The sequence below is a fragment of the Pipistrellus kuhlii genome, unplaced genomic scaffold (genome assembly GCF_014108245.1).
Source record: "Pipistrellus kuhlii isolate mPipKuh1 unplaced genomic scaffold, mPipKuh1.p scaffold_m20_p_52, whole genome shotgun sequence".
Lineage (NCBI taxonomy): Eukaryota > Metazoa > Chordata > Mammalia > Chiroptera > Vespertilionidae > Pipistrellus > Pipistrellus kuhlii.
The window spans coordinates 1,742,235-1,766,817 of NW_023425554.1; the positions used below are offsets into that span (position 1 = coordinate 1,742,235).

At 48.7% G+C, this 24,583-nt stretch overlaps 1 protein-coding gene across 1 annotated transcript; it reads left to right on the forward strand.

The window, feature by feature from the left end:
- The first annotated feature begins 661 nt into the window (after positions 1–661).
- On the forward strand, positions 662–16,662 carry TMEM38A (transmembrane protein 38A). Its single transcript, XM_036415884.2, has 6 exons — positions 662–853; positions 10,482–10,638; positions 10,880–11,064; positions 12,188–12,275; positions 13,871–13,988; positions 15,138–16,662. The coding sequence occupies exons 1-6, from the start codon at positions 730–732 to the stop codon at positions 15,375–15,377; spliced, it is 912 nt and encodes a 303-aa protein (XP_036271777.1). The 5' UTR covers positions 662–729; the 3' UTR covers positions 15,378–16,662.
- Positions 16,663–24,583: the final 7,921 nt, after the last annotated feature.

The window sequence follows — 24,583 nt, forward strand, 5'->3', positions numbered from 1 at the left end:
ATGGGGCTTCTGGAGAAACGACGCCAAGACCACGGAGCAACACAGAGGAATGGGTCCTGACGCAGTGGGTTGTGCAGGCACGGACGCCCCGACTGACTGACTGGGGAGGGTCCTCCCGGGCCCCATGAGAGACGCGGATCCCCACTACCTGTGGCGGGGGATCCCTCCTGAGCGGTCCCTTTGGAGGACGGAGGTCCCTGTGGGGGACGGAGGGCATAATGTACGGAGTCACATGGAAGCTGCATAGAGGACGAAGTCCTGACTATAGGGACCCTCTGAGGCACGGGGGAATGGGGTTCTCCACTGATCAGGCCCCACGAGGGTTGGAGGTCCCGACTCGAGGGCGCCACAGAGGACGTGGGTCCTCATCAGCACCACCTGGACGCGGTTCTGACGGGTCCGTCCCACCTACTAGGTGGGCTCCGTGCGTGAGGGGCCCCTCTCCCCGAATGGACCGCTCCCCTGCCCAGCTCCACAGAGACCAGCACCCGCCTCGCTGGGCTGAATGGAGTGGTGAAGGCTCAGAGGAGGGACAGATTGGGGACACCTGACCGGCCGGGCTGCCTGGGCCAGGACGGCCCGGGACAGCTGTCGCCCCTCCTTTCGGGTTGGGGGCGGTGCCTGGCGGGGTGGGCGGGCCCGGCAGCCGGAGAGGGGGGGCCGCAGTGGCGGGTTCGTGGGCGGCGGGACGCACCGGGCCGGGGGCTGGGGTGGGACCCGGCGTGCGCCATGGAGCTGCTGTCGGCGCTGAGCCTGGGCGAGCTGGCGCTCAGCTTCTCCCGGGTGCCGCTCTTCCCCGTCTTCGACCTCAGCTACTTCATCGTCTCCATCCTCTACCTCAAGTATGAGCCAGGTGAGCGCGGCGGAGGCTGGAGGGGGCTGGCGGCGGGGCGGGGGCCAGAAGGGGCAGTGAGTCCGGGGTCGTGGTGGGGGACGGGAGCCGGGAGCCTGGTTCGGGAGCGCAGGCAGGCGCTGGGATCATGGGGTTCTCCCATACCGGGTGGGAGAACCGTGGAGAAACGGGAGGGAGGGCTAGGAGGTGTTAGGGCTGGGGGAGGGGCAGAGGTGGGGGCAGGAGGGAAGTTGGAGGAACAGGTGTTGGGAGTTTGCAGGAGAGAGGTCAGGGCAGGGTCTAGTAGGGCAGGGGCGCATGAAGTTGGGTCAGGGGCGCAGTCGTGGTGAGGGGGCAGTGGGGTGGGCGCTGCAGGCTAGGCCAGATGTCTTGGCCGCCCGCAGCGGTGACCTCCCTCCTTGCCCTTGGCTCGGGAGCCGGAGCGGCAGCTGAGTGTCTATATTAGGGCCGGTCGTGCCGGGGTCAGTTTCAGAGAAAGTGACACCGGTGCCCCCTCCCCGCTGCCGCTCTGGGGCTCCCTGCCCTGCCTGCCCCCCAGGGAGGCTGCGCTGGATCTCTGCTCCCTGCGGAATTCTCCCAGCTCCGGCCCCCATCCTTTCCACAGACTGAGCGCCACCGGCCCTGGGGTGGGGTAATTTGGGGTCAGCCTTCTCCCACCAGCTCCAGCCCATGGAGAATCGCAGAGGGAAGGCCCAGCTTCTCATATTTAAACATACTCACACACACACACACACACACACACACACACACACACCATTTTTGAAATGAGGATAAATGGCTTCCACAGAATGTGTTCTATTTTTATCCAAGGCTCAGGGACTAGTTATTGTTCTCCTAGTATTTTAATTATTTTGGTTACACCGGCAAACTAAATGGACGGTGGAATTTAGCTTTAGAAAAAGGATTAATCACCCAAAACTTTGTGACCCTTTCTCCCACTTAGATGTAAATTATCCCATAGTCTCTCTTGGAATGGAAATAGTGTGTGTGTGTGTTTTTTTTTTTTTTTAAGATAAAAATAGGTGCTCCTGTTTATTTTAAAATCAAGCCGAAAAGCACAAAGGAAAAAAGAGGGAATTACAGTTGATGTGGTGACCACCCTTCCAGACCTCCCTTCTCTGCACTTTTAACCCCCAGTTATGAACGTAAACCCAGCCACGATCTTATGCAAAGAGTGTCGCACTCTGCTTGCCAAATGTTTTTGTTCCGTTTTATTGTTGCCAGTCCACAGGCCAGAGACTGTGTTTTTTTTTTTAAGCTTTTCTATAGAGCAGTTACTTTGCAAAGCAAAATAAGCTTTGTGTTGTCGTAGCATGACCACGGGACTGTATTTCCTAAATAGGGATGAATTCCTGGAGGCTCGAGCCAGTCTCAAGGTGAGTTCAGAACCCAGCACACCTAAGGGAATCTCAGAAATGTAGGACACAGGTGTCTGGAGGAGAGGGGGTCTCCAGGCTGGCTGGGAGGATGCAGGAGGAGTCAGGACAGTCCTACTGGAGTCACAGTGTAAGTCCTCTGAACTAGAAGTTTGAAGGTTCCTGAAGGTTGAGAGGGTTCAGTGGTTCTCAGCCCTAGCTGCACCTTTGAGCCTCCTGGGGGCCCTCAAACCCTCCAATTGACTCAGAATATCTGGAGGGGCTCTGTATCCTCCTGTTTGAAGTTCCCTTCCCCCAGTGATTGCTGTCTACTGTCAAGGTTGAGAACACATAGCCCTCGCCCAGTACAACTTCCTCCTTTGGTAACTGGGGAAATAGGAAAGGGGCGAAGCTAATTTACATACGCCATGAGCCTCTGGTCCTATGGCTGGTAGATGCTGGTGCTGCTTCCCCTTGGAAAAGCAAGGTGTTGGACTTTGCTGTTAGTCTTACCCCCTCCCCTCATGATCCCCGTCCCCGATTTGGTGGTTCTGCTGAGCTCTTTGTAAAGAGCTCTACTCAGAATCCATGTACAGTTTGCAGGAGCAGGTTAGAATTTGCAGAATCCCTTCAGAAATTAAGAATCTCTAGACAGTGACATCAGAACATGAAACTGAATGCAGGTCCTCTGAGCACCAGGTCCTGGGTAATTGCAAAGGTAGCGCTCTCAAAGATGAGAGCCGGCCACCTTTAAGGAAACAATCTCCAAATTGGGAGTGGTTCTGCCTCTAGCACAGGCTGCTTACTTAGTCTCTATGAGCTTCAGTTTGCTCATCTGTGAAATGGGTGCATTGGTAAAATAATCCTGGACTCCCTTTCCCAGCTGTTGTACGATCTATTGAGAACTTTGCCAATGGCAGGGTCTAAGGCACTTGAGAAAGGTACTTACAATTGTTTTTGAGGCGGTGAGGGAATATGTTTCTGGGATGCAGGCATTTTCTGGGTCAGGCTTTCCTGAGAATGAAGATGAAGCTGACAGTGTGGTCCTCAAGTGAACAGCATCTGTGTCCCCTGGGAGCTGGTTTAGAAATGCAGAATGCCAGGCGCACCTCTGACCCAGACATGCATTTGAATAAGATCTCCTTAAGCACACTAACATTTGAGAAGTGATAGGAACTGTAAGAGGCTGGAGCTCCTTTAAAAAAAAAAAAAGGTTTTGTTTTGTTTTTTATTGATTTCAAAGAGAGGAAGGGAGAGGGAGAAAGAGAGAGAAGCATTAATAATGAGAGAGAATCATTGATCAGCTGCCTCCTACATACCTCCACTGGCGTAGGGCATGTGTCTTGACTCGGAATTGAACTATGATCTCTTGGTTCATAGGCCAACACTCAACCACTGAGCAACACTAGCTTGACTGAGGCTCCTTATTAAACCAAGACTTGCTTCCTGGGGCTGGGGTGTGGGTCTGGCTCACTTCCAGGACCCCCAGCTCTATGCAAGAAGACAGGAGGAAGCAGTGGATGCTGGCTGTTGCCCACATTATGGAAGGAAGGAAGGAAGGAAGGAAGGAAGGAAGGAAGGAAGGAAGGAAGGAAGGAAGGAAGGAAGGAAGGAAGGAAGGAATTATAATCCTGGTTACCTTAGGCCTGACCCATCCAAAGAACTTTTCAGACCAGTGGTCCTCAGATTAGACCCACTTTGAGAACTTTTAAAAATCATCTAGGCAGAGAGATGCAAATCAAAACAACAATGCAGTACCATCTCACACCTGTTAGAACGGCCAACATCAACAAATCAACAAACGACAAGTGTTGGCGAGGTTGCAGAGAAAAAGGAACCCTCGTGCACTGCTGGTGGGAATGCAGACTGGTGCAACCACTGTGGAGAACAGTGTGGAGTTTCCTCAAAAAACTGAAAATGTAACTCCCATTTGACCCAGTAATCCCACTCCTAGGAATATATCCCAAGAAACTAGAAACACCAATCAGAAAGGATATATGCACCCCTATGTTCATAGCAGCACAATCTACAATAGCCAGAATTTGGAAACAGCCTCGGTGTCCGTCAGCAGATGATTGGATCAAAAAACTTTGGTACATCTACACAATGGAATACTATGCTGCCATAAAAAAGAAGAAATTCTCATCATTTGCAGCAACCTGGATGGAATTGGAGAACATCGTGCTGAGTGAAATAAGCCAATCAATGAAAGAGAAACACCACATGACCTCACTCATTTATGGATAATAAAGAACATTATAAACTGATGAACCAAAAGATAGATATAGAGACAGTAAAGCACAAGCAGACTGTCAAAGCACAAGCAGGTAGGGTGGGGAGATCTGGGGGAGATAATAGATCAACCGAAGGACTTGTATACATGCATATAAGTACAACCAATGGACATAAAACTCTGGGGAGGAAGGGTGTGTATGGGAGGGGGGGGCAATGTTAAAATATGTACACAGATAATAATTTAATTAAAAAAAGAGAAAAAAATATATATATATACAGAAAAAAATAAAAAAATAAAAAATCATCTAGGTAGCATCTTGCCATCATTTAAATCAGAATCTCTGGGGGTAGCACCAGCATCAGTATTTTACTTTCTATAGAGCAGTTACTTATCACACCATTTAAATATTTTCTAAAATGTATTTTTCAGTTATAATATTATATTAGTTTCGGGTGTTTTAAGGTTCCCCACATGAGACCTAGGTCCCTCCACCAGTTTTCCCACCCTCAGCACTATTGATGGTGAGAACCAGACCATTCTCTGAGGTGAGGGCAGTTCTGTATTTCAGGGTGTTTTATAGCATCCCTGGCCTCTGCCCACTAGCTGCTGATCTTTTCTTTTCTTTTTCTTTTTTTAAAATATATTTTATTGATTTTTTACAGAGAGGAAGAGAGAGTTAAAAACATCGATGAGAGAGAAACTGATTAGCTGCCTCCTGCATACCGCCCAGTCTATGGGACCTCTCAGTCCGCAGTCCAACACTATTCACTGAGCCAAACCGGTCAGGGCACTGCTGATCATTTTACTGCCTCCATAGTTCTATCCACTGTGACAACCAACACTGTCCCCATACATTGCCAGTGTCCCAAATATTTGCTTTCAGTTGAGAACCATTGATCTAGACTGAATCTCAACCTCCAGTGCTATGGAGGACCAGGCAGGTGACAGATGGGAAGCAATAAACCAGCTGTGAGGACCGTGCCCAGGTGAGATCCAGTCAGGCCCTTCTCCACCTGGTTGGGGCTGGAACCATCAGAACTGGTTTTTCCAGGGAAGCAGGAAATGTGATTTGGCTATTGGAACACTTTTTTTTTTCTTCTTGTTTTCTTTTATTTAAAGTAATAGACTATTTCTAGAGCCATTTTAGATCTAGATAAAAATTAATCTGAAATGACAGTTTCTATATATTACTGACCACCCCCATCACATACACATAGCCTTTCCCACCATCAACATTCTCCATCAGAGTGGTACATTTGTTACAATTAATAAACCAACATAATTATCAACATTGTTATTATCATGTAATTATTATCGTAGGTTGACAACATCAATCAGTCTATAGTTTACATTAGGAGTCTTTGGTGGTGTACATTTATGAATTTTGGCAAATGTATAATGACATGTACTCACCATTATAGTATCATACGGAATTGTTTTACTGCCTTAAAAATCCCCTGTGTTCCACCTGTTCATTACTCTCCCCTACCCTCATCCTGGAACACCCACCAATCTCTGATCTTTTTTCTTTTTTAAATATGTTTTTGTTGATTTCAGAGAAAGGAAGGGAGAGAGCGATAGAAACATCAATGATGAGAATCATTGCTCGGCTGCCTCCTGCACGTCCCCTACTGGGGATGGAGCCAAATCTCGGGCATTTGCCCTGACTGAGAATCAAACAGTGACCTTCTGGTTCATGGGTTGATGCTCAACCTCTGAGCCACACCAGCCAGGCAACCTCTGGTCTTTTTACTGTCTCCATAGTTCTACCTTCCCCAGATTGTCAGACTCATGCAATCAGTATCCTTTTCAGACTGGCTTCTCTCAGTAATATGCATTTAGGGTTCCTCCACATCTTTTTGTGGCTTGATAGGTCATTTCTTTTTACTGTTAAATAATATTCCATGGTATGGATATACTACAGTTTAGTTATTAAATTATTGAAGGACATCTTGGCTGCAGTTTGAACATTTAAAAAATTCTGTGTGGGTACCAAGCCAGTGTGGCTCAGTGGTTGAGCATCAACCCATGAACCAGGAGATTGAAGTTCCATTCCCCATCAGGGCACATGCTCAGGTTTCAGGCTCAATCCCCAGTAGGGGGCATGCAGGAGGCAGCCAAGCAATGGTTCTCTCTCATCATTGATGTTTTTCTCTCTCTTTCTCCCTCTCCTTTCCTCTTTCTGAACTCAATAAAAGCATATTTAAAAAAACAATTCTGTGTGAGCTAAGAGAACACTTTCTTGATCTCTGGTTTGAATTGTAAGCTTTTTGAGTGCAGAGGGCTGCTCATCTCCAACCTTGCAAGGCAGGGACTACCAACTCCTACAAGAAAGGAAACTGAGGCAGAGAGCTTTGCTCGAAGGCTCTAAAAAAGAGGATTTAGAGTTGCTGAGAGATTCTGTCAGAATTCTTCATATGTTTAAATATATATTTTATTGATTTTGGCTATCATGTTTCTTATCATTATCAATACCCTCCTGGCAATCTGGAAGGACAGAACAGTCTCCCCTTTGCTACAGATGAGAAGACTGAGGTTGATGGAGACAACCTGCCCTGAAGACCCATAGCAAGGCAGGGACTGAAAACAGTCCCCCTAACTCCTTCCCTTTGCCACACTCCTTGGTTTGGGGATAGCACCCAGAAGCAGCAAAATATAGGTTTCCACCCCAGGTTTGCCAGCAGAGTTCTCCCCTCTCCTGGCTTCAATCTGTCTAGGTTATCCCAGTTTGCCTGGGTCCTAAGAGTTCCGGGGACATGGGACTTTGGATCCTTATCTTGGGCAAACCTGGCTGAGTTGGTCACCCCAGTGTGCCTGTGATGAGGAAAAGAATTGCTTAGTGCCTAGTAACTACGTGAGAGTTATTCCTGGAACTGAACTGAAATGGAAAGTACCTGTGGGTGGAAATTCTAGTGGATGGATTTATAAAAATCAGCTCTGCCTTAGAGGGAGGAGGAGACCCGATCAGGTCTCCCTGATGGGCTCCATGACAGTCCCATGGCAGGGAAGGGCTAGCAGGTCCCCCGGGCATTTTCAGCACTGCCCCTCATTGGTGCTATTTATTCTGAGGTCTAAACATATGAAGAATATTGCCAAAACCGGTTTGGCTCAGTGGTAGAGCATCGGTCTGCAGACTGAAAGGTCCCGGGTTCGATTCCAGTCAAGGGCATGTACCTTGGTTGTGGGCACATCCCCGGTAGGGGGTGTGCAAGAAGCAGCTGGTCTATGTTTCTCTCTCATCAACGTTTCTAACTCTCTATCTCTCTCCCTTCCTCCTCTCTGTGAAATATCAATAAAATATATATGAAAAAGAAAAAGAAAAAAAGAAACATGATGATTATAATGCACACTGTATTGATTAATCAATACATCTCCAGGAATGGGGCACTCTCATTCTCTCTATCTCTCTTTTTGTTAATCCTCACCCAAGAACATGCTTAGAGAGAGGGAGGGAGGGAGGGAGGAAGGGAGAGAGAGAGAGAGAGAGAGAGAGAGAGAGAGAGAGAGAGAGAGAGAGAGAGAATATTAATGGGAGAGAGAAATATCTATTGGTTGTCTTCCATATGCTCCCCAACTAGGAATCATACCCGAAAACCAGGTATGTGCACTGACTGGGAATCAAACTTGCAACCTTTCTGTGCACAGAACAAAGGCTCAATCAAATGAACCTCCTCAACAGATTGGAGGTTCATTTGCTCAAGGCCATGCCTGAGTGAGCAGCAGAGTAAAAACCCAGGCGTGTGACTTTATTTTAATTAGGACTCACCGTGGTACAAACATGGAACCTGCTTTACTCCTGCGAAACCCAGGTCCTCACCCCTACTCCCCAGTCTCAGTCCCTGGGATAGCCCAGAGGGCACCCAAAAGACCCTGGGAAGAATTCAACCCCGGGATGGGGGCTATTTTTAAACACAGAGGTATCCATTTCTGCAAAACATGGGTGCCTCACCTGACGTGGTCCCTGAAGGCCCCACCAGCTGCTCTGAAGGATTAGCTCTCAGCTGGCAGGGTTTTAAATAGACACTCCCGAGAAGAGAACTCTGCTTTCTTAAATCCTATAACTAAATCCTTAAATACTGAGACTTTGGGATACTCTGGCAGGGAAAAGGTGCATATAGTGCAAGTAACTACATGGTGTGATTGAGGAGGGAAAATTTGGTTCCAATCATAGTTAGGAGTCGAGCAAAGAAGGGATTAAGGGGTGGCACCTGACAGAAGGAAAGGGACACAGAGAAAAAATAGTTTGTTCAAGACCACATGGTTAGTTGGTGGGGATGGCAAAGAGGAAGGGAAGGGTGTTGATGACTTACTCTAAGACATCTTTTATTAGGCATGCTTTCTCATAAAATGTAGTGCATGCAAGGGAATGGTTAAATAACTTGTGATCTAGTTCTATGATGGAACATTATACAATGGTAAAAAATGAATATTACTTTTAAAAATATTGTGCTCAGTGAAAAAGACACATGCAAAAGGGCATGTCATATACAACGGTGGGCAAAAGCAGATTTACATTGCTAATGCAAATAAACAATACAATGATTGATAAATAACAGTACAAGAATAAACTGTTTTGTGTACTAATATCTCTAAACCTACTTTGCCCACCTCTGTATTTCCATCTACATGTAATGTATAACTTTTAGGACATTTTCATCACTCCAAAAGGAAATCCCATTGCTACCAACTGCCACTCCCCATAACCCCGCCCCCAGCCCCTGCCAAGCACTAATTTGCCTTCTGTCTCTATGGATTTGCCTGCTCTGGACATTCCCTATTTATATAAACAGGGAATATGCTAATTAGTCAGGCGTCACGACCTCTCAAGAGGAGTTGTGCAGGCAGATGGGCATGCCGCCTTCAGGCCCATCGGCCTAGGGGAGGCTAGGTGGGGGTGGGCCAGAGTGGAGACACAACACACAGGAGTGCCTGCCCCCACCCCAGCAGACACAACAAACAGTTGGTGATACGCAGGTGTGGCACAGGTCTCGCGCCTTCTACCCCCCCCCCCCCCCCAGCCCAGGAGTGCCTCCTCGTGCGATTTCAATCCCACTCTGGGCCTCGAGTTTCATATAAATGTTATCATACAATATATGGTCTTATGGCTTTTTGTGTCTGGCTACTTTCACTTAGCATGTTTTGAAGACTTATCTATGTTGTAGTATCTATCAAGACTTCATTCCTGCCAATGTGCCCAGTGGTTAGAGCATTGGCCTGCACACCGAAGGGTTGAAGATTTGATTCCCGGTCAAAGGGCACGTCACGTACCTGCATTGCAGGTTCAGTCACCAGGCGGTCAGGACGAGTGCAGGAGGCAGCCAATCAATGTGTCTCACATCAGTGTTTCTCTCTCTCTCTCCCCCCACCCCCCAAAAAAAAAACTTCATTTCTTTTTTTAAATTAATTTATTTTCCAATTACAGTTGACATACAATATTATATTACTTTCATGTGTACAATATAGTGACTAGACACTTATCTACCTTGCATAGTAATCACTCCAATAAGAACTTCATTTCTTTTCAAGGCTGAATAATGTTCCATCATATGGGTATGTCACATTTTGTATCTATATATCATTTGATGGACACTGAGGATGTTTCCACCTTTTGATGATTATGCTGCTATGAATATGGACTTTAAAAAAATGTTTTTATTGATGTTTAGAGAGAGGAAGAGAGAGGGAGAGAAATATCAATGTGAGAAACATTGATCAGCTGCCTCCTGCACATCCCCTACTGAGGATCAAGGCCACAACCTGGGCTTGTGTCCTAACCAGGAATCGAACTGGTGACCTTTTGGCGCCTGGGACATTAATCAACCAACTGAGCCACTCTGACTGGTCAATATATCTTTCCGAGGTCCACAGTTGAATTCACACACTTTCTCTGTGTCTGTCTGGAATATTATTGAGCCTTAAAAAGAAAGGAAATTCTGACACATGCTACAACATGGATGAACCTTGAGGACATGAAATAAGCCAGTCACAGAAAAAGCCAAATACTTTACGATCCCCTCTTCGTCCCCCGGCCTCCCAGGAGCAGTGGAGCTGGCCCGGCGCCACCCTGTGGCCTCCTGGCTGTGCGCCATGCTGCACTGCTTCGGCAGTTACATCCTGGCTGACCTGCTCCTCGGGGAGCCCGTGATCGACTACTTCAGCAACAACTCCAGCGTCCTGCTGGCCTCTGCCGTCTGGTAAGCATTGCCAGGCTGGCAGGGGGTGGGAGAGCATAGCTGGAGGGCCCGGTTGACCCATTCACCAGAGAGGTGAGAGGTGGGAGGGCCTGGGATCCAACAGCACAACCTCCACAGTGGCCCTGCAGGCGCTGCTCTGTTGCTCAGCTGTGTCCTGAGCCGGGCACTCAAGAAGGACACAACCTCACCTCCCAAGGCCCCCGGAATCTCTCCCCTGATGCGTGGCATTCTCTCCCCGAAGGTACCTGATTTTCTTCTGTCCCCTGGACCTCTTTTACAAGTGTGTCTGCTTCCTGCCCGTGAAACTCATCTTCGTGGCCATGAAGGAGGTGGTGAGAGTCCGAAAGATCGCCGTGGGTATCCACCACGCCCATCACCACTACCACCACGGGTGGTTCGTCATGATTGCCACTGGCTGGGTCAAAGGTAAACAGGCCATAATGATGACAACCGAAAACCACCCAGTTGAGAACCCTGGTCCAATGGCACATGTTGGGCAGCCAGGCTGAGGGGTATTAGGACTGCTGCAGGGGTCCAAGCTCCCCATTAGCCCACACCTTTAGAGCAAATAAGAAGATTCTTCCAGAAATTGAACTGTCAAAGGTAAATCGGACAAGGATGAAAGAGCTGATCTCCAGAGCAGGGTTTCTCAGTGGTGGCACTGCTGACATTTGGTGCTGGGTCATTCTCTGTGGTGGGGGCGTCCTATGAATGGCCAGGGGCTGAGCAGCACCCCTGGGCCCCACCCACCAATAGCACCCCCTCCCCAGTTATGACAACCAAAAATGCATCCAGACATGGCCAAATGCCTCCTCCGGGACAAAGCCACATCAGTTGTGAGCCCCTGGTGCAGAGGTGCAGGTCAGGAACCCCAGCTCACAGCCACTCCTGGAGAGGATTTTTTTAAAAAGTATATTTTATTGATATTTTTTTCAGAGAGGAAGGGAGAGGGGAGAGGGTTAGAAAAATATATAGAGAAACATCCATCAGCTGCCTCCCACACATTTCCTACTGGGGATGTGCCGCAACCATGGTATAATACATGCCCTTGATCGGAATCAAACCTGGGACCCTTCAGTCCACAGGCCGATGCTCTATCCACTGAGCCAAACCGGTTAGGAGAGTGTATTTGTCCTGGAAATGTAACCATTGTGTCTCCACGAAGCCAGTACTAATTCCCCGGGGATGTAGCGTGCCTCCCCGGGGGCACGTGGTTTGAGAAAGATGGAGAGTCAGGGTCCTGAGGAGAGAGGCTCTGTGAAGGGGGCCCCTGGAAGCCTCCTGCGCAGCTTAGGGTCCTGGATTGGAAGCCTCAGGGCAGATGGCCCAGATGGGTCCAAGCCTTTCAGGTGGGGTATTAGCTCGATTCCTTCATGCTTGTTTTGTTCCAAATGTGCTGCTGTGTGACCTTCCACACGACTCTGCCCGCTCTGAGCATGTTCCTCACCTGCAACTGAGGACTCCGGGAGCGGAGAGCCTGCTTCCTGGGGAAGGCAGCCAAGAAGGAAGCTGGGGCGACGGGTTCGCTCAGAAGCACCCTGTTTCGCAGGCTCTGGGGTTGCCCTCATGTCCAACTTTGAGCAGCTGCTCCGAGGGGTCTGGAAACCAGAGGCCAACGAGATCTTGCACATGTCCTTGTGAGTACCCCGTCCTCCCCGCCCGTTCCTCCTGTGCCCCCTGGACCTGACCCTGGATTGGATACTCCTGGTAGCTTGGAAGTCTAGCTGCTGATTCTGCCTTCTAAAAGCTTCCTGAGGACATGTCTGGGGCTACCTGGAGAGGGAACCACAACTCTGCCTAGGGGACAGGGGCAGGCAGAGATGCAGGGAAATCAGATATTCGATTTGGGTTCTGAAGAGTGAATAGGAGTTTTCTGGCAAGAAAAGTAGCCTCTGATTCAGAGGCCTTCACTTCTGCCAAGTCAGTAAAACAATTCTGCCTGGCTCTGCAGGGTAGGCGTGCACAGGCGGGTGGGGAGCGTGGGGCATGGAGTGTGGGAATGCGGCTGGAGCTCCGTGGGGAATGGGGGGCAGGGCCAGCCTGCAGCATCCAGGACCCACCCCAGAATTCACACTGCATTGGCCTAATGCATTTTTTGAAAAGACCTCACAGGGTCAGGCTAATTAAATTTTCTCCCAATCTACAATAAGTAAGACTATAGCTATTAAAATATGACAAAACTAAAAAGCTTACCCAGAGGCCAATGGAAATTGCCTGTTGTTTTACACTTTGGAGAATGTGGCTTTATCTCGTTTTATCTCCACGAGAAATCTGTTCCCCCGCCTCAGTTCCCTGACAGAGAAATAGGGCCCAGATGGTTGCATCACCTGCTACTAAGCAGGCAAGTGGCTTCCCCTCTCGGATTCTCATCAGCTGAGGGGAGGATTCCATGGAATCACAGACACAACCCCTGGCCCTGGCTCCCGGTGAGTGCTTTGGCCAGATCATCGTGAGGCACAGGCAATGAGTGGCAGACATCAGGAGCAGAAGTCGTGGGTCTGTCTCTTACAACAAGTTAAAATCTGAGAAGCCTGGCCTGCCAGGAAGAAAAAGAAAGCTAAGAAAAGGGTTTGTTGTAACCCACATCCTGGGGAGTGTGCTGTTTGGGGGTCCCTGATACCACCCTTGGGTTTGATGATGCGCTGGGACTCACAGAACTCGGCAAAGCCCTTTTGCTCAGGGTGACAGTTTGTTACAGGATACAGGTGAAAACGAGCAAAGCTAAGGTGCACGTGGGGCAGCACCCAGGGGAGACCGGGCTGAGCCTCTGGCTGTCCCTCTCTGCGGAGCCATGTGGACGGCGCCTGTGTGACTGTGCACCGAATAGTCACAGCAAACTTCCCAACCTCGTGTCCCGGGATTTACTGGGGCTCCGTGACCCAGACATGGCCTACCTTTGACCTTGAGCTGCATGTCCAACCTCAACCTCCAGCTCCCCTAGAAGTTGAGCTGATACCACATGACCCAAGATCCCCACCGAAATCACACCCTTACTCTCTGGTGTGACCCAAAGTCCCCAAGGAAACCCCCCAGGCTCCAGAGACAAAGGCCAGATGCTCTCTGAGTCAAGTTAACCCTTTACTGCACAGAGACACCACCTCCTCAGCGCCATTTCACACTCAGCCAAGGGGAGCTGGGGCCGTCTAGGGACAGGTAAAGAGGGGGTCTGGGGCAGAGATCCAAAGGCCTGAGCCAGGCCATGCCTCCCAGTAACCATGGCTGTCCCCTCCAGCCCCACCAAGGCCAGCCTGTATGGAGCTATCCTCTTCACCCTCCAGCAGACCCGCTGGCTCCCGGTGTCCAAAGCCAGTCTCATCTTTATCTTCACCATGTTCATGGTGTCCTGTAAGGTAAGCCTTCCGGTCCTGACCCACACCCACCTGCCCTTTCCTGTCCAAGAAAGGAAAACCCTAAGTGGGGATGGAGGCCGGGACCTTGCCCATAGGTCTGTGCATGGAGGGGGGTCTGAGAAGAGCCAGCAGGTGGGCTCGGAGTGAGGGAACAAGTCTCTCCCAGTAGAAGGCCAGCCTAGGAAAAGTGAGGGAGACAGGAGTGTGCAGGGGTGTGGAGAGCAGAGGGACCGGTACCCTCAGGGAAGATACCCTCAGGAGGCTGGGCTACACCAAGAATGGTGCTGGTCTGATCATCAGGCCTTGAGTTGGGGTCTCCCCACCCTGCAGGAGGAGTTTTGAAGGGCCACATTCTCCTCCCTCCCTGTGGAGCTGGTATGGAGGTACAAAGGCCTGAGCCCTCAAAAGAGAATCAGTGACTCCAGGCTGGGGAGCCTCCGCCCTGAGCCTGGGTGTGGGAGTCCTGGGGAGAGAGGGACCAGCTGTCCCCGGAGCCCAGCATTGTCTTGGTTTTAGCATAAGGTGACCAGACATCCCGCTTTTGGACAGTCTTGATTTCTAACAATGTGTCCCACATTCCGATTTTTGGAAAGTCCCGATTTTTGAAAAGAATCTTTTAAATATTTTGGACTTTTTAAAAATGCCGTGGGATGCGGGACAAATGGTTAAAAATCGGGACCGTCCCGCCAAAAGCGGGAGGTCTGGTCACCTTATTTTTTTATTATTTTTTTTAAATATATATTTTATTGATTTTTGTACAGAGAGGAAGGGAGAGAGAGAGTTAGAAACATCGATGAGAGAGAGCCATCGATCAGCTGCCTCCTGCACACCCCCCACTGGGGATATGCCCGCAACCAAGGCACATGCCCTTGACCGGAATTGAACCCGGGACCTTTCAGTCCCCAAGCCGACGCTCTATCCATTGAGCCAAACCGATCTTGGCTGGTCACCTTATTTTAGCACCAAAAGTTCCTCAGCCCCGGACAGTTGGTCACCCTCCTGAGGGTGAGGGGTTATGCAGCCAGAGGGCTGGGCGTGGCCCACCTCTGACCTTGATCTGGCTCATCTTCTCTCCCCCACCCCCTTGGCTTTCTCTCTCCATCTCTCTCTGTCTCTGCTGTCCCCTGCCCCCCTGCCACCCCTCCTCAGGTGTTCCTGACAGCCACCCACTCCCACAGCTCCCCTTTCGATGTTCTGGAGGGCTATGTCTGCCCCGTGCTGTTTGGGACGGCCTTGGCGGGTGACCATCACCACGACAACCACGGTGGGGCCCATGGAGGGGCCCACGGTGGCAGTGGGCCCGGCTCCCCGCACGCCGCCATGGCCGCCAAGTCCAAGGAGGAGCTGAGTGAGGGCTCCAGGAAGAAGAAAACCAAGAAGGCAGATTAGTGCAGTAGCCCAAGGGGAGAAGACCCAGACCCAGAACCTTCAGAGTCCTGGGCGGGGGAGGTGTCCTGGGCTCATTTGTCCCCTCTCCAGGCCTCACCTTCCCTGTCCGCAAACTGGGGCCCTTAGCCCACCCTCTGGGGCTGCTGGGAAGGGTTAGATGAGATATGGGGTAAAGGGCGTTTGTAGGAATGGGGTTTCTCTCTGTGGAACCCCTGTGGAGCCAGATTTGGGGGGAGGGGGAGTGAGGCACAGAATCATGGAGTGGCTCCAGAAACACTGGCAGTCATGTTCCTGGCTCTCTTATTTCCTTCTAAAATTATGTTTTGACTGTATTTCAAGCATCATTGAGACATTTATTTGACGGACGATTCCTGAGTACCTTCTGTGAGACAGCTGCTGTGATTGCCACATCTTGCTGACTCCTCCTGGGCATCCCGGGGCGAGGGGCCTCCTTCTCTGAGCCTTGCGCTCCCCATCTGTGGAATGGGGGCCCCTGGCCCTGCTCTGCACAAGAGCTGATGTGAGGCTGGACGTGAGCCAGCCTTCCGTGCTCAGAAGCATCGTGCAGTCAGAGGGGGGCCGTGGCGGGGGTTCCCTGTGCTTGAGAACTGCTTTGTGCTTTAGATCGTTTGTGTCTGTGGGGTGGATATCCCCACAAGGTACCTGGCAGGAAGGAGGCCTTGAGCAGACACATCTGGGCCGGACTTGAGGATGTGGGAGGGTGGGAAAGGCTTGTTCTGACCTTTGGCTTCGGGCTACCCCCAAACCAAAGACATCCAGCTGGCTGAGCCCTGGAAGCATCAGACCTTCCTCATGCCGGCCCATTGTTGGTCATTCAGTCACTCAACAAACATGTTTCCGCCTACTCTGCCAAGCCTCGCGCTGCTGCTGGGCAGGCTGGGACTTGCTTCTGGGTGAATGAGGAGGATGGTAGCTGAAGGCCCCTCCCAGCTGCCTTCATCTAATCCTAGGTCACCAGGTCTGAGAGAGCTGGGTAGATTGAGTATGGCCATTCGCAGGTGGGAGTTTGGGCTCAGGCCAGCCAGAGGGTGCCCTCTGCACATGGGTGCTCAGAGTGTGCTCAGGGCATTAGCCTGCAGCTGCTTCAAGGTTGTCTTGGGGTTATTGGGGTCCCAGGTGTTGCCCAGCTGCTGGGAAAGTGCCTTGATCTGGTGACACCTGGGAGCTGGACGGGTCCTAAGACTGCAAGGCCCTGAATTCACCCTCTTGCATGTCCATCAAGGCTCAGCATGAAGGTTCAGCAAATAAATCTGTTGTGAGAGAATCCTGTTGGCTTGTGTGATTCATTCCTGATTTTTTCTCAGAGATGCTCAGAGTTTCCTGGGGAAGGAGGCTCGTGGCAGCTCCTGATCGCCAGTGGGAAATAGTGGCTGTGGGTGAGGTCTGGGTTCAAATTTTTGCTCTGCCACCAACAGGTCATGGGCCTCCCCTTTTCCAAGCCCATTTGCTTCTTGGGAAAAGGGGGAGATAATTATCATTGTCCTTCAGAGATAGGTGGGATTAATTGGAGCTTTTGGGATTTGCAATTAAGAGTCTGTGCAAGGTTCTGTTAATAGAAAAAGACAAGCCACAGACTGGGAGGAAATCTTTGAAAATTATATATCTGATAAAGAATTATATCTGGAATATATAAAGAATTCTCAACACTCAAATAAAAATAAATAAATAAAAACAGCCCAATTTTAAAATGGGCAAAGGACTTGAATGGGCACTTTGCCATGAAGAATATAGAAATAAGCACACAAAGAGACACTCAACATCTGTGACCATCGGAAAAATGGGCGGGAGGTACCATTTCACACTCATGAGGACGGCTAACCATAACACTGACCCTGCCAAGGGCTGGGGAGGATGTGGAGCAACTGGGACTCATACACTGCCGACAGTGTAGCCCCTTTGGAAGGCAGTTGGGCAGTTTCTTAAGAAGTTAAAAGTGCACTTATCATACGACCCTGCATTCCACTCTTGGGTATTCGCCCAAGAGAAGTGCAATGCACACAAAAGTTCATTGTAGCTTTTTAAAAAAATTGTTGACAGTATTACAGATGTCCCCCATTTTCCCCTTTGCCCCCCTCCACCCACCCTCTGCCCCACATAAGGCCGTCCTCACACTATTGTTTATGTCCATGGGCTATGCATATATTCATATATGTTCTTTGGTTAATCTCTTACAGTCCCCCACCCCCACCCCACCCCATTCCCTCTGAGAGCTGTCAGTCTGTTCCATGCATCCATGTCCTGGACTTGTTTTGTTCATCACTTTGTTTTGTTCACTAGATTCCACATATAAGTGAGATCTTGTGCTATTTGTCTTTCTCTGACTGGCTTATTTCACTTACCTAGCATAATACTCTCCAGGTCCCTCCATGCTGTCACAAAGGGTAAAAGATCCTTCTTTTTTATAGGCACATAGTATTCTTTTGTGGAAATGTACCATAGCTTTTTTGTTTGTTTGTTTTTTTAATATATTGACTTTTTACAGACAGGAAGAGAGAGGGATAGAGAGCTAGAAACATCAATGAGAGAGAAACATCGATCAGCTGCCTCCTGCACACACCACATTGGGGATGTGCCCGAAACCAAGGTACATTCCCCTGACCTGGAACTCTTCAGTCCACAGGCCAATGCTCTATCCACTGAGCCAAACCAGTTTCGGCTGTACCACAGCTTTTTTTTTTTTTTTTTTTTTAATATATTTTTTATTGATTTTGTACAGAGAGGAAGGGAGAGGGATAGAGAGTTAGAAACATCGATGAGAGAGAGTCATCGATCAGCTGCCTCTTGCACACCCCCTACTGGGGATATGTCCGCAACCAAGGTACATGCCCTTGACCAGAATCGAACCCGGGACCTTTCAGTCCCCAAGCCGACGCTCTATCCATTGAGCCAAACCGGTTTCAGCTGTACCACAGCTTTTTAATCCACTCATCTACTGATGGGTATGCTTAGTAATTGTAAATAACACTGCTATGAACATAGGGGTGCATATATTCTTTCTGAATGGTGTTTCTGGATTCTTAGGATATATTCCCAGAAGTGGGATCACTGGGTCAAATGGCAGTTCCATTTTTTTGAGGAAACTCCATACTGTTTTTCATAGTGAATGAAAACACCAGTCTGCATTCCCACCAGCAGTGCACCAGGGTTTTGTTAATAATAGCCCCAAACTGGAAACAAACAAAATGCCCCCAAAAGGTGAATGGATAAATAATTGGCCCATCGAAGGGATTGTTGCTCAGCAATAAAATAGAACCAAATGGAATAGCATGAATGAGCTTCATATGCCTTGTGATGGGTAAATAAAAGTCATCCAAAAATAATTCATATTGTCTGAGTCCCTTGATATAAAATTCTAGAAATAGAAAGCTGATTGATGGGTGCTTGGGGAGAGAAGGGGAGGTGGGTGGGAGGGATGGCAAGAAAGGGGTCTGGGCAATGGATGTCTTCACCATTGAGTGTGTGATAATGGGAAGGAAAACCCCTGTTTGTAACAAACTGCTGTTTGGAATTTTCTGCTCTTAGATGGCCTCTTATTCTAAAATGTTGCTTTCTAGTCTGCTTTAGCCTGTTTGAATAATGATGAAGATAAACTTAGCTGTATGACCTTGTAGGCCAGAGACTAAATATGCCCATAATCTCAATGCCATGCCAGGTGCATTTTTTAATTGGATAGAACTGTATTGTTTTCAAGGCCACCATCTCGATAACCACTAAATGCACATAGGGCTGGCTCTTTAATAAAAAGGGAAGTTCTGCTTGTAGCCTTGCTTAGAATTTGAATTCATTTTCTCTAGGCCCATTGCACAATGAATAAAGTGAGTTTCTCCAAACTCTCCTCCTGCATTGTTGTTTTTTTTTTTAACTTTTATTTTTTTTAAATATATTTTTATTGATTTTTCACAGAGAGGAAGAGAGAGGGATGGAGAGTTAGAAATATCGATGAGAGAGAATCATCGATCAGCTGCCTCCTGCACACCCCCCACTGGGGATGTGTCCGCAACCACAGTACATGCCCTTGACTGGAATCGAACCCGGGACCCTTCAGTCCGCAGGCTGACGCTCTATCCACTGAGCCAAACCGGTCCCGGCCTCCTGCATTGTTTGATTGTTTGGGAACTCTGTAACAGTAATGGCTTCACAGGTCTATATTCCTCACAATTTATCAAATTGTTTACTTACTAATATGAACAGTTTAGTATATGTCTATGGCACCTCAATCAGGCTGTAAAAAAATATTCAGTAAGAAAAACACACACATTTAAAATTAGGCAAAATATTTGAAAAGATAATTCACCAAAGAAAATGTATGGATGGCAGGTCATCACAAGAAAAACACATTTAAAGCACAATGAGCCAAAACCGGTTTGGCTCGGTGGTAGAGCGTCAGCCTGCGGACTGAAGGGTCCCAGGTTCGATTCCGGTCAAGGGCATGTACCTTGGTTGCGGGCACACCCCCAGTGGGGGGTGTGCAGGAGGCAGCTGGTTGATGATTCTCTCTCATCGATGTTTCTAACTCTCTATCCCTCTCTTCCTATCTGTAAAAAATCAATAAAATATATTTTTTAAAAAAAAAGCACAATGAATTGCCACTGCATATCCATCATGGGCTGAATTATGTTAGCCTTTAACATATTTATGTGTTAAAGTCCTAAGCTCTAGTACCTCGAACTGTAACCATATTTAGAGATGGGGTCTTAAAAGACGTGATTAGGTTACAATGAGGTCTTTAGGGTGGACCCTGATTCAATATGACTAGTGTCCTTATAAGAGGAAGAAACGAGGACACAGACACTCGCAGAGGGAAGACCAGGGGAGGACACGGAGAAGATGGGTGTCTCTGGGCTGTGGACAGAGGTCACAGAATAAACCAACCCTGCCAGCACCTCGATCGTGGGCTTCCAGCTGCCAGAACAGTCAGAAAATATATTTCCGTGGGTTAAGCCACTCAGGGCTTTGTTATGGCAGCCCTAGCAAATCAATACACTATTGCTCAGAAAGAATAAAGTACTGTAAAAATAACTCACAATACCAGGTGCTGCTAAACATTTGGAGCCACTGGGACACTCACTCAGTGCTGGTGGGAAACAGCTAGGCAGTTTCCTATGAAATTAAACATCACTTATCATACGAGACAGCGATCCCATTCCTAAGCGAAGCGCACACTCTTGTTCACACAAGAAACATTGAAAGCAAGCTGATTACGGTAATCCCCGAGAGCTGGACGCATCCCCGGTGAGCGGGTGAACATTATATAGCGATCCCATCACACAATGAATACTACCCCGAGATGAAAAAGGAGGAAACTTCTGACACACGCAGCAAAGTGGCAGAATCTCGGGTGCATTTGCTAAGGGAAACGTGAAGGACCCTCGTCCCACGTGGTTCCGGGTTCAGGCTCCGGAACAGGGGCCGCACACAAATGAAAGACAGACAAGAGATAATAATTTGGAGATGTTGGGGGACCAGGCGGGAGCCCAGCTCAAGAGGAAGGACTCTGTCAGGGCTCCGGCCTCGCAATCCTTTTATTCCATTTGGGATCCACCTTTAGCCCTCAGGCAGGCAATTTCCAGTAACAGGCAGACTATCTTATCAGGAAGGATTTACACGACTGTCTGGTGGGGACGTTGCTTCAGCTACCAATGTCTGGACTAAACGGTGCTGACCTTTGCCAGACCTCAAGGGTCACTAGCCTTGCAGGATCCCAGTCCACATCTCTCTACTAGTCAAGACCATAGGCGGCTTCCCTCAGGGAAAGAGGCCAGGTTCACTGTACCTGTGCACTCCCATTACAGGGATTTTAGGAAAGACAAAATTAGAGGCACGGAAAACAGGTCAGAGGGTGCCTGGGGCGGGGGTGGGAGGGGAGATGGTCTGGAGATAGTCAGTGGGTTGTGAGAATAAACAAGTCATCTTTTCTGTCAAAGAACAGTTTAGACAGACACCATTTTGGACTACGTGACCTGGCAGCCGCCATGCTGGCCACATGGCTTGCTGCTCCCCTGGGGGCTGCCATTATGAAATAGCAAAGGCCAACCCCTCCCTTGGAATTAGACAATCTCAAAAGACTGTACACCTGAGCTCCAATCAAGATCAAAGGACAGGTCACGTGCCTCAGGGATTATAAAGCCAAGCAGCCTGCCTGCTCTGTGTGTTCTCCAGACCGTGTGTGTGTGTGTGTGTGTGTGTGTGTGTGTGTGCCCTTCTACGTACAAGTAAATATGTTTGCCTTGCTGCCTGGCTCCCGCGTGTTTTGTATTCTACCAGAACCCCTGACTTGGCGGGGAGGGGAGTTGCCTTATTTATAACACGGTGGAAATGAGAAGGAAAACCCCTATTTTGTAACAAACTGCTATTTGGAATTTTCTGCTCTTAGATGGCCTCTTATTCTAAAATGTTGCTTTCTAGCTGAAACCGGTTTGGCTCAATGGATAGAGCGTCAGCTTGGGGACTGAAGGGTCCCGGGTTCGATTCCGGTCAAGGGCATGTACCTTGGTTGCAGGCATATCCCCAGTAGGGGGTGTACAAGAGGCAACTGATCGATGACTCTCTCTCATTGATGTTCCTAACTCTCTCTCTCTCCCTGCCTCTCTGTAAAAAATCAATAAAATATATATATTTTTAAAAATAAAAAATAAAATAAAATGTTGCTTTCTAGTCTGCTTTAGCCTGTTTGAAGATAAACTTAGCTATATGACCTTGAAGGCCAGAGACTAGATATGCCCATAATCTCAATGCCATGCCAGGTGCATTTTTTAATTGGATAGAACTGTATTGTTTTCAAGGCCAACATCCAGATAACCACTAACTGCACATAGTGCTGGCTCTTTAATAAAAAGGGAAGTTCTGCTTGTAGCCTTGCTTAGAATTTGAATTCATTTTTTCTAAGCCCATCGCACGATGAGTAAAGTGAGTCTCCAAACTCTCCTCCTGTATTGTTTGATTGCTCAGGAACTCTGTAACAGAAAGGGGCCGGGGCATTTGAGAAGGTTGACGGAACTGTTCTGTATCTTGATGTGATGGGGAATCCATAACCATATATTTATCAAAACTCATAGAACCGTGCACTGAGAATTCTACTTTCATCGGCAGACTCATTAGTCAACAGAGCCAAATGTTAACAGTACGACTGAAATTCCTTTTAAAAAAAAAAAAAATATTTTATTGATTTTGTACAGAGAGGAAGGGAGAGAGATAGAAAGTTAGAAACATCGATGAGAGTCATCGATCAGCTGCCTCTTGCACACCTCCTACTAGGGATGTGCCCGCAACCAAGGTACATGCCCTTGACTGGAATCGAACCCGGGACCTTTTAGTCCCCAAGTTGACGCTCTATCCATTGAGCCAAACCGGTTTCGGTTGAAATTCCTCTTGAGAGCCAATTTTTTTTAAACTTAAACTTCTTCTAACGCCTCTTCTTCAAAATAGACTCGCCCAGGCCGTGGGTATTCTGTGGAGGAGCCATACTCAAGGGGCCAAAGAGCCGCATGTGGCTCGCAGGCCGCAGTTTGCCGACCACGGATCTACAACAGAAAGGATAAAGCAGAATAGGCCCTAGAAGCTTCCCAGACCCGTTCACATCCTGGCTTTTCACCTGCGAGGTGTGTGGCCAGGGGCGGGGGACTCCCCTCTCTGCTCCTCAGTCTCCCCTGAGGCTGACTAGCAGGAGCGGCTGGGAAACCTTTGGCCCCCGAGAGAGGTCCGGATTGGATTACAAAAGCCTCTCTGAGCGTCCAGACGCTTCTGCTTGGCCTCATCCAGCACCTGGCGGGTGTTGACCAGCCAGCCGGCTCCCTCCTTCCAGCACGAATGTTCTGAGATCTCATCTTATGAGAGGACAGGCTGTACCAAAATAGCCTCCCAGCCTATTTTGGGAAGAGGGTGGGCGAGCGGCTGGGCGAGCGGCTGGCAGGCCCGTGGGGGATGATTGGTGGGGCAGGCTGACCCCGCGGCCCCGTGCAGGTGTGAGAACTCGGACGGCCGCCTCTCAAGTCCAGCCTAATTTTAGCTGCAGGACTCACACTCAGTAGCTGCTTTGATCATTAGCTGAGAGAAATGATCTTTCATTGTTGTTGTAAAATACGCAACATAAAATTCACCACCGTAACCATTTCTAAGGATCCACAGTTCGGCGGTGTTAAGTACATTTGCATTGTTGCACAGCCATCCCCTGAAACTCCTTACATTAAACACCAACCTCCACCACCCTCCCCACTCTCCCCCAGCCCCTGGCACCCACCCTTCCCCTTTCTGTGTCTGTGAACTATTCCAGGAACTTCACGTGAACAAGTGGAATCACACAGTATTTATCCCTTTGTGGCTGACATTTCACTCAAGCTTCCTCCATGTTGCTGTATATGTCAGACCTGCCTTCCCTTTTAAGGCGGAATGACGTTCCATTGTGTGGAGACACACATTTTATTCATCCCTTCACCTGTCCAGGGACACTTGGGTTGCTTCCACCTTTCAGATGCTGTGACTAATGCTGTGGTGTATGCAAGTGTCTATTGGAGATCCTTACAGTTCGTTGGGATAGATACCGAAAAGGGAAATTTCTGAATCATATGCTAATTCTTTTTTTTTTTTTTAAGTGGGCAACAGGATTTCTTTTTCTTTTTTAAAAAAATATATTTTTATTGTTTTTTTACAGAGAGGAAGGGAGAGGGATAGAGAGTTAGAAACATTGATGAGAGAGAAACATTGATCAGCTGCCTCCTGCACCCCCCCCACTGGGGATGTGCCTGCAACCAAGGTACATGCCCTTGACCAGACTCAAACCTGGGACCTTTCAGTTCGCAGGCCGACACTCTATCCACTGAGCCACACTGGTTTCGGCTAATTCTTTATTTAAGTTTTGAGGATCCACATCCCATCACTTCTGTTGTTGTATTCTATTCCTTAGGAGCAATTCCCAGGTCCCCTACACTCAAGGGCAGGGGTTATACAAAGGCATGGTGCCAGGCATGGGGTTCACAGGGACCACCTTAGGAGGTACCCACCCACAATTGCCTCATAAGCAAATCCAGACCAGAGCTGAACGTAGAAATTTCTATTAAGTGCTTGCAACATGCCAAGCCCATAAGCATGTATTTTGCAAACAGTATGTCTTAGAGCTGGGTTATTTTATGGGGAGAAAAATTAGGCTCAACGGAGAAGCAACTTGGAGAGCTGATAGTAGGGCAGAATTA